The sequence below is a fragment of the Typopeltis vanoorti genome, chromosome 6 (genome assembly GCF_054136105.1).
Source record: "Typopeltis vanoorti isolate ZY-2024b chromosome 6, IOZ_Tvanoo_1.0, whole genome shotgun sequence".
Taxonomy (NCBI): Eukaryota; Metazoa; Arthropoda; class Arachnida; order Uropygi; family Thelyphonidae; genus Typopeltis; species Typopeltis vanoorti.
Genome location: NC_143554.1, coordinates 81,899,927 through 81,919,563, shown reverse-complemented (window position 1 = coordinate 81,919,563; position 19,637 = coordinate 81,899,927). Strand labels below are relative to the sequence as shown.

General features: G+C 35.1%; 1 protein-coding gene across 1 annotated transcript in view; it reads left to right on the top strand.

Moving 5' to 3' along the window:
• Positions 1-19,637, top strand: part of LOC150105639 (uncharacterized) — an 82,127-nt gene that overhangs the window by 28,509 nt on the left and 33,981 nt on the right. Inside the window, exon 3 of the mRNA XM_090394278.1 lies at positions 9,343-9,470. Within this exon, the coding sequence (XP_090250404.1) occupies positions 9,343-9,470 (128 nt within the window). The remainder of the gene's footprint in view (positions 1-9,342; positions 9,471-19,637) is intronic.

Here is a 19,637-nt window from a genome sequence, read left to right as displayed (position 1 = left end):
TAACCAATTCTTTTGCTCTCTCCCTGAATGATAATACTCATATTACAGTGAACAAAATATATAGGAGTGAGAAATAAATTCTAATTTCCTCTACATGTTGTTAACCCATTTTTTAAAATTATCATTGAGATGTTTTATTGAATGTTCCATAGGCTGGACAATGTAGAGGGTTGAGACAAAGAGATATATAGGCAAATTGTCTTCATGAGCAAGAGAATGGTAATTGTTGCAAATTATTTTTAATTATGGTAATATTGATTTCAATGAAGAAACAACATCTGGGAATAAGGAGAATGGAATTTTTTGAATTCTTTAAAGACATGTACAAATTTCTTAGTATGTAATGGAAAGCACATGATGGTTGAGAGGTGTCTAATCTTCCTTCAGTTGGTGAGAGGGACCAATAAGGTGATCATCTGGGTTGTAGCCAATCATATGAGAACTGGTGAGGAAAGTATCTATGTATAACTAGTACATTGGTGATTATGAAAAGTGTCGGAGGCATCTACGGTTTATAATGTGGAAAGAGGAGTTGGGTGGTTAGAAGGCAGGTGTTACTTGGATACTGATCAAGAGATATTTAACAGTGGCAGAGCCTAACTTTATTTCAAATGTGAAAAGGCTAAATATGATAAGAGTAAAATGGACGAATGAAGAGATTAAGCATGCAATCTTGAAAAAAGAAGGCTTTTTGGAGGCAACCCAGGGAGGTAACATGGTGGATAAAAGTGCAGTATAAGCAGAAATTAACCAATCAGACAAAAAAAACTTAGAGTTCTTTTGATATACAGCAAGTAGAAGAAAATGATTATGGGTGGAGGATGATGTTAGTTTATGGAAATGGTAGGTTGATAACTGCTACATAGGATAAAAGTCGAGATACTCAGTATTTCATCCACATGAATGCAATATCATGAGGAGATTGGGGTGTAGGAGAGAATGACAGTGAGTGAGTAAGTAAGAGGATATGAGGAATTAAGCATGATGTTCATAAGACAGTAGGACTTGAAAACATATTGCCACATGCAGTGTTTCCTCTAAGCCGTGCGCACACACACACCACTCAAAAAGTTAGTGCACATGCCTAGCACAATTTCTGAGTCAGTTTTTGAACATAGTATGAAAACAAATTATATCAAATCATACTTATTTCTTATTTTATTTAGTAATTTCTGCAGTATCTCTGTTCCAATCCATTCCAACTTAATGCTCTAATTAGTTACTTTTAGATGTGAGAAATATTACATTAGCAGTTTTAGTATGTTACATTAAACCCTCAGAATGTCACTATCAAATGGAAAAGAACTGAAAATTCATTTAAATTTGAGTTGATGGAATGTGCCATAGTTTGTTTATAACCTGCATGTATATACAGTATTTAAGTAGCTGAAGGAGTAAGCATTTAGGTTGCTCTTATAAAAATATTTAGCATGCAGCATACAAGATCCTTTAACAAATGTGTGTGTGCCACACACATATTGAGTCTGAGGCCTGGAAACTTGTGCACAAAATATTTTTAGTGTGCATGCATGGACCAGCAAAAATTAGAGAGAATATTGACCATGTGTGTTTAAAGGTAGTTTATGGCACCCTTAGCATACCTGTTTAACATGAGTCTCACAACGGTGCAAGGAAAATTGTCCAACTTTGCAAAATGAGAGAAGAACTGAGGCTACAAATTGTAATAGGCAAATGTATGTGTCTGGAGTAGTGGTTAAGGTGTTGGTGAGGGTTAGGATTCAGAATTGAGTTTATCATAAAAGCAGTATTCTGATGGTTGGCATGGATTTGTTAAAGGAAGGTCAATTTTTAGCAATCTGCTTAGGTAATACAACAACATGACAAAGTAAGTGGATAAAGGGCATATACAGTGATGTGTTGGATTTTCCAAAGGCCTTTGAGTTTTTATTTCATTGCATTTGTTTCTTGGACTGGCCTGACACACTTCTTGGAAAAACCTCTACTGGAAAGCCTTCCCATTCTTAATCTCATGTTCTGTCTGCTAGTTATAACAGCAGCACCAAGAGAAAGGCTGTTTCCATTGTCAGACTGCTGTTCAGATTCAGATACTTTAGCAATCTGCTTAGGTAATACAACAAAATGACAAAGTAAGTGGATAAAGGGCCATATACAGTGATGTGTTGGATTTTCCAAAGGCCTTTGAGTTTTTATTATACAAGAAAAACAGCATACCACAAGTGCAATAAAATAAAAATTCAGAAGCCTTTGGAAAACCCAAATACATCACTGTATATGCATTGCCCTTTATCCACTTATTCCCAAGTGTATTCAAAATTACTATACAATATCCAAGTATTGGATATTGTATCCAATACTGGCCTGACACACTTCTTGGAAAAACAATGTCTTGGTATTGTATAGTAATTTTGAATACACTTGGGAATGAAGACCTTTGTTCAGATGGATAGTTTCTGTAAGCCAGTCACAACAAGTATCTGAATCTGAAAAGCAGTCTGACAATGGAAACAGCCTTTCTCTCGTGCTGCTGTTATAATGCTAGCAGGCAGAACATGAGATTGAGAATGGTAAGTTTGATTTTCCAGTAGAGTTCCTTTTAGTTCTCCGTCACCTGGAAGGAGAACTAAAACATATAGTGTTAGGTGAGTGGAGAGGATTTGACTGGTGTTCTGGTTGATAGGATAAACAGTATGGCTTTAGGTCATTACTAACAGCATACATTTCATTTGGAAAAGGGAAACCAGTTAGGATTTTGGACATTAGTTACCAAGGAAGTTAAGCTTCGAGAATAAGAAATCAAAGAGGTTAGAGTGATTTTCAGAATTAGGTGGAGGGAATTCAAGATTTGTCATTCTGACAAGGAATTCCAGACCACACCAAAGCACATATGCTATCCATGTGTTAGGACTCGTACAGGTCTTAAAATGAACAGTAATGCAGAGGCGTAGCTAGGAAGGGGCAGAGGGGATGGGCTATCCCGGGCGGCACTTTGAACCTTTTTGAACTTTTGCAGTTAATTCCAAAATACAGTCGCAAGAACTCATTTCCATATATTGTAATACTACTGCGAATTTTGCTAACAGAAAAGCAAGAAAAATAAAATGTTAGAATGTTGAAATTGAAGTTTTACTTCAAAAATAAGCATAGTGTTTTAATTTATTTCCCTGTATGTTGTTTTGACTTTTTGTAGTATATTTGGTGTGTATTGAGAGGGGCGGCAAACTCAGGGACTGTCCCGGGCGGCAAAAGCTGTAGCTACACCACTGAGTTAATGTGAACTACAGTTGTAGTAATTTGGACTTTGATCAAGAACATGAGTGAAGTTTTGGATATCAGTGATGGTGACAGACATCAATATAAGTTGTGTTTATGCCACAAATGTTGGTGAAATGGCTGCAGAAAATAATTTTTTGCAATGCTTTTTGAATGTTTGAAATTCTCTGGGGTTGAGAATATTTTATTCAAGTTTTCTATTAAAGTGGAATTTCAGAAGTAAAAAAAAACAAAAAAAAACAGGAGAATGTGCAATGAAAAGAAATTGACTCTTGGATATGTTATCCATACATCCTGTCTCCATGCCATAACATGGCCTCAGTGGTGCCTCCCATATCAGGATACCTTCTCAATCCATTGCCATCATATTCATTCCTATTCGTTATCTGATGATTAAGCTACAAAACTGCTTTACTGAACTGTTGTATCCTTAAAAATGAATACAGTATGCTTGGTATATCCTTGAGAGGTTTCACTCAGACTTCATGTTTGAAGAGCAAGGATTGACTATGTTTGATCCCCAGAATCAAAATGCTTGTTCTGAGAACAAACAGGGCATCAGTTACATCAAACATCCAATAAACAAGGTGACAATGTTTCACCTGGTGATGACCTAGACCTACTAAGTGGTCATATACTACTTAGTAGGTCTAGTTAGCATTTCTTCCAACTCTGAAGTTATACTTTGACAGTAGGAATACTTTCTGAAAACACAATAGATGGAACATGCCACACAACAAGAAAGAGCTTAAATGTTTTTCCACATGTCATCAGAGGATAATCTGGCTATACTTCTAGAATATTTTAAAGAAATTGTAAATTTCAGTTGTCTACCATATGTAAATCTTGCAAGCAGAATTTCAAGCTTTTATTTAACATCAAGGATATGACTTCTCTTTTTTTTAATACACTTGGGAATGAAGACCTTTGTTCATATAGATCAGTGGTTCATTACCTGGGGTGTGTGCACCCCAGGTTAAGAACTACTTAACATTTCCAGGGGTGCGAGAGAAGTTTATAAATTTTGACCCAGATTCGATGGATGACAGCTATTTAATAAAAGATGATCTTATTGAAATACGAGCCAATGCACGTATTCAAATGGAATTTGAAAAACTGGACTTGTACTGTGTACACCAGAACAATTCTGGTGTACACAGTTAGAACCTTATCCACAGGCTGGCAAAAGCAGCATTGCAGACCCTTTTACCATTTGCCACCACCTACCTGTGTGAAATGGGATTTTCATCACTTTTGCACATAAAAAAGTCAGAAATCGCTTAAACATCACTTACACGTGAAGAAGCACGTGTAAGTGATGACTTACACGTGCTTCTTTCAAAAAAAGAGCCTTGCTTCAAAAGTATTATTATGAATAAACAACAACAACATAGCCATTAAAAATTTAGATATTGTGTTGTATGTATATGTAAATGTATGTGTTTATTTTTCAATAAATAAATTATCTTGCAATAGATGTAATTTCCTAAATAAAGAAATAGAAACACATTTTTCAAGGGGGTGCCAATCACTAAAAAGGTTAAGACACACTGATATAGATAGTTTCTGTAATGCAGTCACAACAAGTATCTGAATCTGAAGAGCATGAACAACAGTCTGACAATGGAAACAGTCTTTCTCTTGGTGCTACTGTTATAATGTTAACAGACAGAACATGAGATTGAGAATGGGAAGGCTTTCCGTTAAAGGTGAAGAACTCACCTGGAAGGAGAATGAATACTTAGTGTTAGGTGAATGGAGAGGCATCTTTTTGTGTGTGTGTGTGGCAAGTATTATTTAAATGTAAACTCTCTTGATCTGGTCAAAATTTGTTATGATAATTTGCACAAGTCCAGCATGGTATCAGTACAGAATTCATCCTTTGGAAAAACAACAAGTTAGAACCTTATCCACTGGGAAGGCTTTCTGTTAAAGGTGAAGAACTCACCTGGAAGGAGAATGAAAACTTAGTGTTAGGTGAGTGGAGAGGCATCTTTTTGTGTGTGTGTGTGTGTGTGTGTGGCAAGTATTATATAAATGTAAACTCTCTTGATCTGGTCAAAATTTGTTATGATAATTTGCACAAGTCCAGCATGGTATCAGTACAGAATTCATCCTTTGGAAAAACAACAAGCTAATCTATAAAAACAGTTTTAGGCTTGAGCACCTGGAGAGTTCAACAAGTTTCACTAGCCACTGTCTGGCATTTTCAAGGCTGTACTGGTGTGAAAACAAATGCATCAAGTTGCATGAAAACATACACCTTTAGTAACTGCTAGGCCGTTACATTTGATAATTTGTATTTGATGGCGTGCATGCGTTCGAATGCTTCAGTCAGAATCCGGTATATGACCACTCGTTGTGTAGTTTTTCGCATATTGTAGTTCTGTTGAGCTGAGAGAATTAATGAGATATTTCCATATGTCTTTAAGAGTAGCACCTTGATTTCTATTTAAATTATTGCCTGTGCATAGCACCACTGCTGCTTCTTTGAAAGTTCTGTGTCTGTAGTCATTCTCGATGTAAGGCATAGAACTATTTTTCCAATCTATAACGTGATTTGATGTTGAGAAATGATGAGCTAAACCAGATGTGATGATTCTATTGTGATTGATATCCCCCACATGTTTTTCTGACTTATTTCAAAACTTCTAGAGGTCTGTCCAATGTAAGAAAGGCTACATGTGCATGGAATTTCATACACTCCATGAAATTTGAAGAAAGGTACCTCAATTTTTGGGTGATCTTAAGACTTGTCTGATCGTGGTAGTTGGTTTAAAAACTACTCTGATGTTATGAGTTTTTAACATTCTCGCCAATTTTGTGGATAATGAATTAATATATGGAATGACAGCTGTGGACACATATTGGGACTCCGTTCCACGTTGTTGGGTGTTGTCTTTAAAAAACAATTTGTTTAAAATGTTAGAAGGGTATCCATTCAGAGATAGAGTGTTAGCTATTTGTGACAGTTCTCTCTGTACATCTTCTTTCGAAATAGCCCTTAAGGCTCTATTACGGAGCATATGAATGATGCTGTGTTTTTGTGATCTATGATAGTTAGACGAATAATGTAGATATCTACCTGTATCTCTGGGTTTCTTGTAAATGGACAGTTGGACATTGTTATCTTCTCTCCTCACCAGTATGTCAAGAATGGTTAGTTCTTTGTTCTTCTCCAGTTCCATAGTGAATTTGATCTTATTATGTAGCGAGTTGATTTTACTAAGAAACACGAAGGTTTTCCATGGTATCCTTCCAGATGATGAACACGTCATCGACATATCTCCACCAAATCAAAAATATCCTTTTCAAGTTTTTCCATAAATAGATCTGCGCATGGCTAGACCTTCCGATTGTTTGTATACTATGTTATTTACTTTGAAGAAATTTGATTTCAGGCAGTGATGAAACAACTGGGTGATGTCCTGAGGGAAGAGATCTTTTAGAATTTGACACCTCTACGACAGTACATTAGTGAATAAGGACACTACATCTAAACTAGCCATAATTTCCATTTGTGATATTTTGATTTTTCCACAAATTTTTGAGTTTTCAATGTAGGTCTCTGTTTGTCTAATTTTTCCTTTCATTAAATTTGCCAGATGCTTTGCTATTAAGTACGTAGGTGAGGATTTTCCATCAACTATTGGATGAAGTGGTACGGTTTAGAAACGTACCACTTTGTCCAATAGTTGATGGGAAAATCCTCACCTACGTACTTACTAGCAAAGCATCTGCAAATTTAGACAAACAGAGATCTACATTAAAAACTCAAAAATTTGCGGAAAAAATCAAAAGGATCAAAATATCACAAACAGACATTATGGCTAGTTTAGATGTAGTGTCCTTATTTACTAATGTACTGGTCGTAGAGGTGGTCAACATTCTAAAAGATCTCTTCCCTCAGGACATCACCCAGTTGTTTCATCATTGCCTGAAATCAAATTTCTTCAAAGTAAATAACATAATATACAAACAATCGGAAGGTCTAGTCATGGGTAGCCCCCTATCACCATCATGCGCAAACCTATTTATGGAAAAACTTGAAAAGGATATTTTTTCCACCATTTCACCTAAACCGTAGATTTGGTGGAGATATGTCGATGACGTGTTCATCATCTGGAAGGATACCATGGAAAACCTTCTCGTGTTTCTTAATAAAATCAACTCCCTACATAATAAGATCAAATTCACTATGGAACTGGAGAAGAACAAAGAACTACCCATTCTTGACATACTGGTGAGGAGAGAAGATAACAATGTCCAACTGTCCATTTACAAGAAACCCACAGATACAGGTAGATATCTACATTATTTGTCTAACCATCATAGATCACAAAAACACAGCATCATTCATATGCTCCGTAATAGACCCTTAAGGTCTATTTCGAAAGAAGGAGATGTACAGAGAGAGCTGTCACAAATAGCTAACACTCTATCTCTGAATGGATACCCTTCTAACATTTTAAACAAATTGCTTTTTAAAGACAACACCCAACAACGTGGAACGGAGTCCCAATATGTGTCCACAGCTGTCATTCCATATATTAATTCAGTATCCACAAAATTGGCGAGAATGTTAAAAGCTCGTAACATCAGAGTAGTTTTTAAACCAACTACCACGATCAGACAAGTCTTAAAATCACCCAAAGATGAGGTACCTTTCTTCAAATTTCCTGGAGTATATGAAATTCCATGCACGTGTGGCCTTTCTTACATTGGACAGACCCCTAGAAGTTTTGAAATAAGTCAGAAAAACGTGGGGGGATATCAATCACAATAGAATCATCACATCTGGTTTAGCTCATCATTTCTCATTTACAAGTCACATAACATCAAATCGCGTTAGATTGGAAAAACAGTTCTATGCCTTACATCGAGAATGACTACAGGCACAGAACTTTCAAAGAAGCAGCAGTGATGCTATGCACAGGCAATAATTTAAATAGAAATCAAGGTGCTATTTTTATCAAATGTAACGGTCGAGCAGTTACTAAAGTGTATGTTTTCATGTAACTTGATGCATTTGTTTTCACACCAGTACAGCCTTGAAAATGCTAGACAGTGGCTAGTGAAACTTGTTGGCTCTTTGTATTTGTAATCATTAAATCTTATGGTCTTTTAACAATAAAAGTTCTTAGTTCTAGCACATTAGACCAAATATGAACAGTTTAGCATTAATTATTATTATTTTTTATGTAAAGTTTTCAATGTAAAAACTCTACATTAAAGCTCAAGACAAGTAGAAGACATGTTCTTCTCTGAATCAAATTCCTTATATGTACTCTCAAGGGGGGGGGGGTACAGGATACTATGGTGGCACTACATGAAAAGTTTATATTATTACTAACTTCCCATCAATAACTTGACTTAGAACTAGTCTGTGATCTGCCAGATCTTCAATATTGTGTTTTGGATTGTATTGGTTTTCCTCTCTGTTTTTTTCCCTGCCATCTTGGCATTAAACATTTGTTTTGCTAATCTTTACTCTCCCATTCTGTTTAAGTGACCATACCACCTATATTAGCTCACAAATTTCTAGATGTTCACAATGTTAGGTATCTTCATATCTTCACCTTTAATAATTTTGCCATTGATGTCATCTGTTCACTGACTTGAAGACTGTTTTGTATACTGCTAGTTTAGTGGTTGACTAATTTCTCTCTTATTCCATATTTAATTTACCATCTTCTAAAAATTTTGCTTAAATAGCTGAAATGCTATTCAATAAATTCCTCGTTTGAAATGCAGTTGACTGAGAGGTAAACTCTTCATAGTAAGTAAAGAATGCAGGAAACTGATTAGGCTTCTGATCCACTACTGATTCCTCTTCTTCTCATGGCATGCCTCATTATTAAATATTCACCTAGATACTGAATGATGACTAGGGATGGAATGGCAGTTCTGAACTTACCCAAATTAAAATTAGCAACATAAGTAATAATGGAGCAGCTGATATTTGCAACAAATTTTTTAACTTAGCAGAGTAGTAACTGCAAAAAAAGAGGGGGGGGAAAGCATCTTAAGTTTAACTAATATTCTGTTTAAGATATTATTTAGTTTCTTTAAAAAAATTTTATTTTTCAGACAAGTAAAGTCAAACAATGTGTTATGGAACTTCTTGGGCCTGGTGGCTGTATCTTTATACTTGAAATTGAGACAGAAAATTATAGTAATACAATACATGATCTGAGATCAATATGCAAAAAGTTCAAGTAAGTTTGATTTTTTTTCTTTTTTTTTTATTTGTATCATCAAGCTTTTATATACAACAGACAAAAAAATGATCTTTTTTGTGTAGGAAGTTTGACAAACTGTGACATGTTCCATTGCATCTCAAACATGTTGGACAGGTATGTAGTTTCCAAAAAATTATCTTTGTGGACTTAGAAATGCCATTCAGAAGATGATTTGAAGATGATCTTCCTAGAGAATGAATACAAGAATTTCACAATAAGGATCATATAACTAATCATGAGATTAATAAATTTTTTAAAAAAATAATATAACTATTTTATTAATTCTACAATTCTCAACTAGCTTTGTATACCTTTTGTACACTTCAAGATAATTTTTTAAATGATAAGACATTTTATTGTTTATAAGCTCACTGGAATAGAATGAACAAAAATGGTTTAACATTGGACACATGATGGCAGATATACTTAACAGGTATTATGATGTTTAAAGATATGACATGGCATCATATCAAAGTCTGTAAGCATGAAGGTTTTGATAAACAATTAACAGATTTGATGCTAGATGATACCTTAGTTTTTATTGCATTGAGTAGACATGTTTAACATTTCTGAAGTACTGGATGGCCTTCATTGTTTGTGTGAAGGCTTCATTTGTGTTTTTCTCTTCTTTTCCACTCTGACATGCTGATATCTTGGGATTGTTCTGTTTGCCCTATATAGCATATGCCACAGGACATCTTGTATAATGAGTAAAGGCCACTTTTATGTCATGGTGTAGCCTGAGTATTTTAGAAATTTTGTCTGCTACATGCTGGGTATAAGGAAGGTAAGCACAACATGATATTGATAATCATGTTGTGCTTATCATGTATTCATTTTTAGATAGGATGTGCTAAAAATGTTATTTTAAACTCTTTTCATCTGTTCATTTTATTCTTCCATTCAGCTTGTATATAATAAATATCTATTGTCATTTAACTTATATTTAACAAACTCCTGAAAAGGTGTACAAATAGGTACATGAAACTAGTTTAGAATTGCAATACTAATAAAGTAATATTTTAAAAAAAAAATCTCAGAATTAGTTAAGTGGTCCTTGTATGCCCAAGAATTTCAACACGGCCATGGAGGTCTTAGAAGCCTTTACACAGATTCATCAAATAGAACTGGTGCTTGGCTTCTGGTTTCTTGAAACAATACAACATTCTGATTTGTAAGTTACATGAATATTATTGAGCTACTGTTTGAAAATGCGATTTACTGTTTCATTCGCAGGACCACTTACCTGGTTCTTTTTCTAAGATATGTTGATGTGCAGTGCTTTATTGTTGAAATACAGGAAAACCTCACTTAACATGAATTCGATATGCACGAAATCAGTTAGTGCGATGAGTGAAATGATACTATTTTCTGCTTCAAGCAAGTGATTAATCAGTTAACACGATTTTTTTATGTTATGCAAAATTTTTTTTCACCAATCTACAGTGAGTGGCAGCACTTGTCAATGTAGTGGACAGTGGCAGTGCTGAGGCCAGCAACACACGGCAGTTGACTAAAAGCTATCATCACGCGCAAACTCTGTTCTCTTACTCGACCCCTGATATGGAAAAGAGAAAGACTGATAAAGAAAGTGGCAGTAATAAAAAGAGAAGAAAAGTAATTATGTTAGAGGAAAAGCTGGAAGTCATAAGAGCAAACAATACAAAGAACAAGGAAAAGTTGCTACTGCTTCTTTAAGCATGCAAATCAATCAAAATAGAAAACATTTAATGATCAAGATGGAATGTTTTCTGTCACTCTGGATTGAGGTTTGTAACCAAAGAAGAATACCTCTTAGTACAAGGAATATTCTGGCAAAAGCTCTCAATATTTTTACATCATTGAAAGAGACCAAATTTCAAGAGGAATGTGAAAGCTTTACTGCAAGTTTAGGATGGTTTGACCGTTTTAAAAATCGAGCTGGACTGCATAACGTTAGAATAACTGGGGAATCTATTAATGCTGATAAAGATTCTGTAGCCAAGTTTCCTGGTGAATTGTAAAGGATAAATCGAGAGGATCATTAAATATTCATCGTCAATGAAGCTGGTCTCTTTTAGAAGCGTATGCCAACAAAAACTTTCCCAGCTAAAACTGAAGCATCTCAACCAGGATACAAATTATCTAAAGATCATTTTATACTTTTATTAGGAGGCAGCGCAAAAGATTTTAAACTCGAGCCTATGTTGTTAGTTAATCGTGCGCAGAATCTAAGATCTAACGTTATTGAAGAAATCAACACAACTGGAAAAGAACTTGGATTTAATGAACTGAATAATGAAGATGTGAGAAACTAGCCTAATTTCCATTCAAAATAGTTGTGCATGGGGTGCTTAAGGGTCAAAGCTGTATAACTGAGAGGAGACCTCCACATAGCCTTTAAAGGAATGCGGAGAACCGACCAGGGCTTCTGACCTAATGTCCAATCCTCACCTTCTCGTGGTGCACCCTGTTGGGTATCTACTTTGATACTGAACGAACGAGGATGGGCTGGCAATTTGGGATTTAGCCGACCAAATTGTATTCTTATTGGTTAAACCAAAATAAAAAATGATGGTACAACATGACAAAATTTCATGCCGGCTGGGGCGTCGCCCGGTTAAACAAGGCCCCCGTTGTTTTCGCCAGGGAACCAGGGCGAACAGCGAAAAGTCAGCTACTGGAACAAATCTGAAAACAAACCCCAACTCAACATCACCAGAGTTAAAGATCGGTACTATCAACGTAAGAAGCCTGAATGGCAAAGAAATGGAGCTAGCTGAGGAATTAGATAAGTACCAGATCGACATAATAGGGGTGACTGAAACAAAAAAGACCAAAACTGGTGAGATCTTTCTGAGCAATAAATACAAAATGTTATATTCAGGCAATAACAATCAAGGAAAAGAAGGAGTGGCCATAGTATTCAACACAAAATACGAGGCTAATCTTCTTGAATGGCAGTCAGTCTCAAGTAGAGTAATGTGGACAAATATGAGAATGGGGAACTGGACAATGAGACTTATTTGTGCCTATGGTCCCACAGAAGGTTCTACTAAGGTAGAAGTGGAGGAATTTTTTGAGGCTTTAGAAAAAGCAACTGACACAATGAAAAAGGAAAAGTTGGTCCTTGTTGGGGATCTAAATAGTAGAGTAGGAAATGATTGTGAGACATACAAAAATATTTTGGGAAAATTTGGAGAAAAGAGCAAAGCTAATAATAATGGCAAATATCTATTGGATTTCTGCTCAGGACATGGACTGGTTATTACTAACACCATGTTCCAACATAAAAATGTGCACAAATTCACATGGAGAGAAGAGGCAAGGAATAAGAAAAGTCTCATTGACTATGTTATTGTTGATAGTGATGTTTTCTCCCTGGTGCAGGACACCAGAGTGTACAGAGGATTTGAAATTGGAAGTGATCACTATTTAGTCTTGAGCAGGATAAAATTGAATTTCATATTGAAAAGAATAACATGTAAGAAAGTTTTAAAGCGAATAAAAGTTGAGCAGCTCTCAGATGTAAACTGTAGACTAAAATACAGAAATATTATTGAAAAGAAAATGAAAGAGTTTGAGAACAGGAATCAAACCTTGGAGATTCAGTGGCAAACTCTGAAGGAAACATTGATTGATTCTGCCAGAGAGGCATGTGGTGAGGTTGTGGGCAAAGATAAAAAAATCAGAACTCCCTGGTGGACACAGGAAGTTAAAGAGGCAGTGAAGGAAAAGAAGAAAGCATATCAAAAGTTCCTGGCAAATAAGTCAGCTTTTACTCTTACAGAATACAGAGACAAATGTAAGAAAGCTAAACAGTTTGTAAAACTAGCTAAACAAAAGTCATGGGAGGACTTTGGCAAGAATATAGAAAATAAATATCAAGAAGGTGGCAAAATATTCTGGAGGTTGTTGAAGAAGCTTTGGAATGGAGGAAAGAGTGCTGTAAAAGGAATTAGAGATGATAAAGGTGAAATGAAAACAGGAGAAAAAGATATCCTTGAAGTATGGAGTAATTACTTTGAAAAACTGCTAAATGAAACAAGCAGTGATGACAGCACAGTGATAAAAAACACTGACCAGGCATGCAGTCAGGAATACATATCCATACTTGAAGTAGAAAAAGCCATCAAAGGCTTGAAATGTGGAAAGGCAGCAGGAGTAGATGATATTCGACCAGAAATGCTGAAGTATGGTGGTATAAGAGTCTTACAGTGGCTGCACTGCATAGTTCAGAAAGCCTGGACAGAGGGACGAATTCCCGATGATTGGAGTAGAGCTCTCATAGTACCCATATATAAAAAGGGAAATAAAACTGAATGTGAGAATTACAGAGGTATTTCCCTACTGAGTGTTCCTGGCAAGATCTATGCAAGTATACTTGAGAAACGGTTGAGAAGAATTGTGGAAGAAAAGCTTGGTGAAGAACAAGCTGGATTCAGGCCAAATAGAGGCTGTCAGGATCAGATCTTCACTTTACGACAAATAGTCGAGAAAGCATGGGAATATAACAAAGATCTGTATTTAAGTTTTGTCGATTTGGAAAAGGCATATGACAAGGTGCCAAGAGAGAAGCTATTCAATACGCTGCAGTTATATGGTGTCGATGGGGCATTATATCAAGCAATACTTAGTCTTTATTTGAGTTGTAAGTCAGCAGTTAGAATTGAAGGAAGTACAGGAAGATGGTTTACTGTTAAATCTGGTGTGAGACAAGGATGTACATTATCCCCTCTGTTATTCATTATCTATATGGATCACATTATGAAGGAATGTGGTATTAAACCTGATATCAAAATTGGAGATGTTAATGTCAGCTCTTTGCTTTATGCGGATGATGTTATACTTCTAAATAAATATGCTACAAGTCTGCAAGATTCTCTGACTAAATTGAATAGCTGTTGTAATAGATATGGTATGAAGGTCAGCAATAAAAAGACAAAGACAATGAAAATAGGCAGAATCATTGAAAATGTCAACTGTGTTGTGAATGGAGAACCTGTGGAACAAGTAAAACATTTCAGCTACTTAGGCACAATTTTTACTGAAGATGGTAAACTAAATATAGAAATAGACAACAGAATCAGCAAAGCTGGTATCGTGGGAAGTCAATTGAATAAATTCATATGGAATAAGAAAGAAATTAGTCGGAACACTAAATTAGCTGTATACAAGACTGTGTTCAAACCAATTTTAACTTATGGATCCGAGAGCTGGGTCAGAAGTAAAACACTTGACCAAAGACTAGAGACCGCAGATATGAGAGTCCTGAGAAAGATTAGAGGCGTGAACAGATGGCATCAATGGCAATATCATATTAAAAATGAGGATATTAGGAAAGAACTTGACATTGTCAGCATCCAGGAATGCGTTAGCAGAGCTAATCTCAGATGGTATGGTCACTTAAATAGAATGGGAGAGGAAAGATTAGCAAAACAAGTGTTCTCTGCCAGGTTGGCAGGAAAACGACCCAGAGGAAGACCAAGATATAGGTGGATTGATACGGTACAAAGTGCCTTAGACGATAGAAATATAAGATCTGATAATGTTGGAGTCTTGACAAGTAACAGACTGATTTGGAGGAAAATTGTAGATAGGAAGTTAGTAATGATGTAATTTTTTCATGTAGTACTGTCATATCCTGTATACCCCTTGAGGGTACATGGCAGGAATTTGATGATGATGATGATGATGATGATAGTTGTGCATATGAAGAAGAAGAAAATAAGGAGTGCGAACAAGAAGAGAATGTTACGACTAAGAAGCTAACTGCAAAAGAACTTGAGCTAGTTTTCACTTACATTGAGCATGCTAAGGAAATTTTGTTTGATGCTGATCCTGATATGGAAGGAAGCTTTGAAATCTGCCAAAATCTTGATCAAGCAATCACCAGCTATTGCAAATTGCATGACAAGATGAAAAAGTCAAGCATTATTCAGACATCTTTATTTAATTTTTTTGTAAAAAAGTTGCTCAATCAAATGTTTAGACATTAAATAAAAATTTAAACAATTGATTTTTATTAACTTTGATGGTTTTATTCTCTAATAGAGCTTATACTGTAAATTTTGTTTCAAATTTATGCTAACTGATGTTTGAATTATAATTATTCCTATTTTTATTGTATTTGCTTAATGTGATTTTGCTTATCGCTCATTAATTGATGGATTAATTAATCTTGTTAAGTGAGGTTTTCTTGTACAGTATTTATATTTTAGATTCAGGTGCTGCTTTTTATCAGTTCACCTAGATAGTTGGTCTTCCATTTGAATTTTTTTGTCGTTCTTGCATCCAATGTCTGTTTTGTTCAAGTTCCCAGCAGTGATGGGAATTACCTTTTGGTTTATGGATAGAAGTTTCCTTATCACACAAAACAACTAAAATTTAGGAAATAAGCAAAGAGTGCTGTTATGTTAGGCAAATATTTATTCCATAATACTGTATTTACTCAAATATAACTCGCCCTTGCATATGTTGCGCCCGTGATTTTACATCATAATAAAAGAAATTAAAATGTTTCGCATATAACTAAGAAATAGATTGTGAATGTTATGGTAGTTTCAGGTATTTTGGAATTTGGTTGAAGAGAATGAGCATATCAACTCAACAATCGTCGGCTTGCCTTTGTCGTTGAGTTGTGTGATGATCTTTTGTTAATGCTACACCAATCATATGCATGTCTTCATAGCTGTGCTATCTCTACTGGCCTACCATTGCTGTCCATTTTGTGCTCAGCTTTCACTTCTCATTAGTCGTTTGCTAATTTGAATTAGTATTGCCATTAAAGATTTGAATGTGTCACGTGATGAAGGTGGGCGGGCAGCCGATTGCATAAATAACGTTGAGAACAGTTTTTTCCTGAAAAACTTGAGCTTCTGAAAATCCCCACGCACAATGATTTTTTAACTTTAATTTTGGGAAAACAAGTGTTATATTCAAGTAAATACGGTAAGAGAGAATTGTGTCACTGACATATTTTGGCTGATATGTCAAAACTTATTTAAATCTGTACTATATAGAAGAAAGTAATTTTGTTTCTTTGAAATGTTATGTTTTTAAGTTACATGCTTACTCTTACAGCTAATTTCTTGGCTAGATAACTTAGGTAATATTGTTTTTAATATCACCAGGCTTGAGAGCCATCAATTCAGAGTGGATGTTAACTATAAAACAAGAAAATAACTTGATAACTACAGTAATAAACTAATGAAAAGCAGAAATATTTCTTACTGAAAATAACAGTACATCATCATTGTGTATGTGAAAAACAACAAGCAATTCAAACAACAGGAATACAAGGTAAATACAACAGTAGGTTTGCCAGTTAAACAGTTGCCACATACTAGAAAAATAAATACATTTTCTAAGTTTGAAAATTGTAAACATTTTTCAAAGTTTTAAAAAATAGTTTTTAAATATTATTTTCCTAGCACTCATCAACATCATCATCATCAAATTCCTGATATGCACCCTCAGGGGATGTACTGGATAATTATAATAGTACTACATGAAAAAAGTTACACCATTATTAACTTCTGATCAACAATTTTCCTCCAAATGAATCTGTTATCTCAAAACTGATGTTATCAGATCTTATATTTTTGTCTTTTAAGGCACGTTTTACTGTATCCATCCATCTACATATTGGTCTTCTTCCTCTAGGTTTTTTTTCCTGCTAACCTGGAAGAACACTTCAGATTAGCTCTATTAATGTGTTCCCAAATGCTAACAATTGCATGTTCTTTCCTAATATTCTAATTTTTAATATGATACTGCCATTGATGCCATCTGTTCACTCCATTAATCTTTCTCAGAACTCTCATATCAGAGGTCTCGAGTCTTTGATCAAGTGTTTTATTTCTTACCCACCTCTCAGATCAATACGTTAAAATTGGTTTGAACACCATCTTGTATACAGCTAATTTCGTGTTTTGACTAATTTATTTCTTATTCCATATGAATTTATTCAGCTGATTTCCTACCATACCAGCTTTACTAATTCTGTTGTCCATTTCCATATTTAATTTACCATCTTCACTAAAAATTATGTCAAAATAGTGAAATACTTTACTTTTATAGGTTCACCAGTCACAATGCAGTTGATGTTTTCAATGTTTTTACCTATTTTCATTGTTTTGGTCTTCCATACCAAATTTATTACAACAGTTATTCAATTTAGTCAGAGAATATTGTAGATCTGTGCTGGATTTGTTCAGAAGTGTAACATCAGCAATGTTGATATCAGATTCAATACCACTTCCTTCATAATGTGATCGATATAGATAATGAATAACAGTGGAGATAATGTGCACCTGCATTGCACACCTGATTTAATATTAACAATCTTCCCATACCTCCTTCAATTCTAACTGCTGCTTACAGCTTCAATAGAGACTATGTATTATTCAATATAATGTTCCATTTACACCATATAACCATTGCATTTTGAAGAGCTTTCCTCTTGGCACCTTGTCATATGCCTTTTCCAGATCAACAAAACTTAAATACAAATCCTTGTTATATTCCCAAAATTTATCAACTATTTGTCTTAAAATGAATAGTTGATCCTGACGACCTCTGTTTGGCCTGTTTGTTTTTCCAGCTTGTTTTTCCCAAGCTCCCCTTCCACAATCCTTCTCAACTGTTTCTCAAGTATACTTGCATAAATCTTACCAGGAATACTCTACAATTCTCGCATTTCTCATTTTATAGATGGGTACTATGAGAGCTCTGCTCCAATCATCTGGAATTTGACCCTCGGACCAGGCCTTCCGAATTATACAATGCAGTCACTGAAAAACTTTTATACCTCCATGTTTGAGCATTTATGGTCAAATATCATCTACTCCAGCTGCCTTTCCACATTTCAGGTTTTTGATGACTTTTTCTATTTCAAGTATGGATATGTATTTCTGACTGCATTCCTGTTGGGAGTTTTCTACCACCATGCTGGCACTTCTTGTTTCATTTAGCAGTCTTTCAAAGTAATTACTCCAAACATCTAGAAATATCTTTATTTTCAGTTTTCATGTCATGTCACCTTTATCATCTCTGATTCCTTTTAGTACTTTTTCCTTCATTTTTTAAACTTTTCTAATAGCCTCCAGAATATTTTGCCACCTTCCTGGTATTTATTTTCTGCGTTCTTGCAAAAGTCTTTGCATGACTTTTGCTCAGCTAGTTTTACACAGTGCTTTTCTTTCCTATATTTTTCTCTGTATTCTCTAAGAGCACAAGCTGACTTACTTGCAAGGAACTTTGGATATGCCTTCTTCTTTACCTTCACTACCTCTTTAATGTCCTGAGTCCACCATGGACTCAGGACATTAAAGCACATGCCTTTCTAGCTGAATCAGTCAATGTTTTCTTCAGGATTTGCCACTGAATTGCCAAGGTCGGTTCTTGTATTCAAACTCTTTAATTTTTTCTTTAGTGATCTTTGTGTATTTCAGTCTGCAATTCACCTCTAAATCTCTGAGAGCTGCTTAACCTTGATTTGTTTTAAAACTTTCTTACACTCTTCTTTTCAATATGGAATTCAATTTAACCTGCTCAAAACTAAATAGTGATCATTTCCTATATAAAATCCTCTATGTACTCGTGTCTTGAACCAGTGGAAAAGCATCACTATTAACTATAATATAATCAATGAGACTTATCTTATTTCTTGCATCTTCTCTCCACGTGAATTTGTGCACATTTTTATGTTTTTGAACATGGTATTAGTAATAACTATTCCATATCCTGAACAAAAATCCAGCAGGCATTTATCATTATTATTAGCTTTGAATTTTTCTCCAATTTTTTCCAAAATATTTCTATATGTCTGGTAATCATTCCTTCTCTGCTGTTTAGAGCTCCAACAAGGACTAACTTTTTCTTTTTCATTGAGCCAGCTGTCCTCTCTAATGCCTCAAAAAATTCCTTCATTTCTTCCTTGGTAGAACCTTCTATGGGACCATAAACACAAATAAGTCATTGTCCAGTTCCCTATTCTGATAATGCCTGCCATTCAAGAAGATTATCCTCATATTTAGTGTTGAATACTATAGCCACTCCTTATTTTCCCTGATTTTCATTGCTTAAATATAACATTTTGCATTTCTCACTTAGAAAGATCTCACCTGTTTTTTGTCTTCAGAAATGGGTGCCCATTTCATC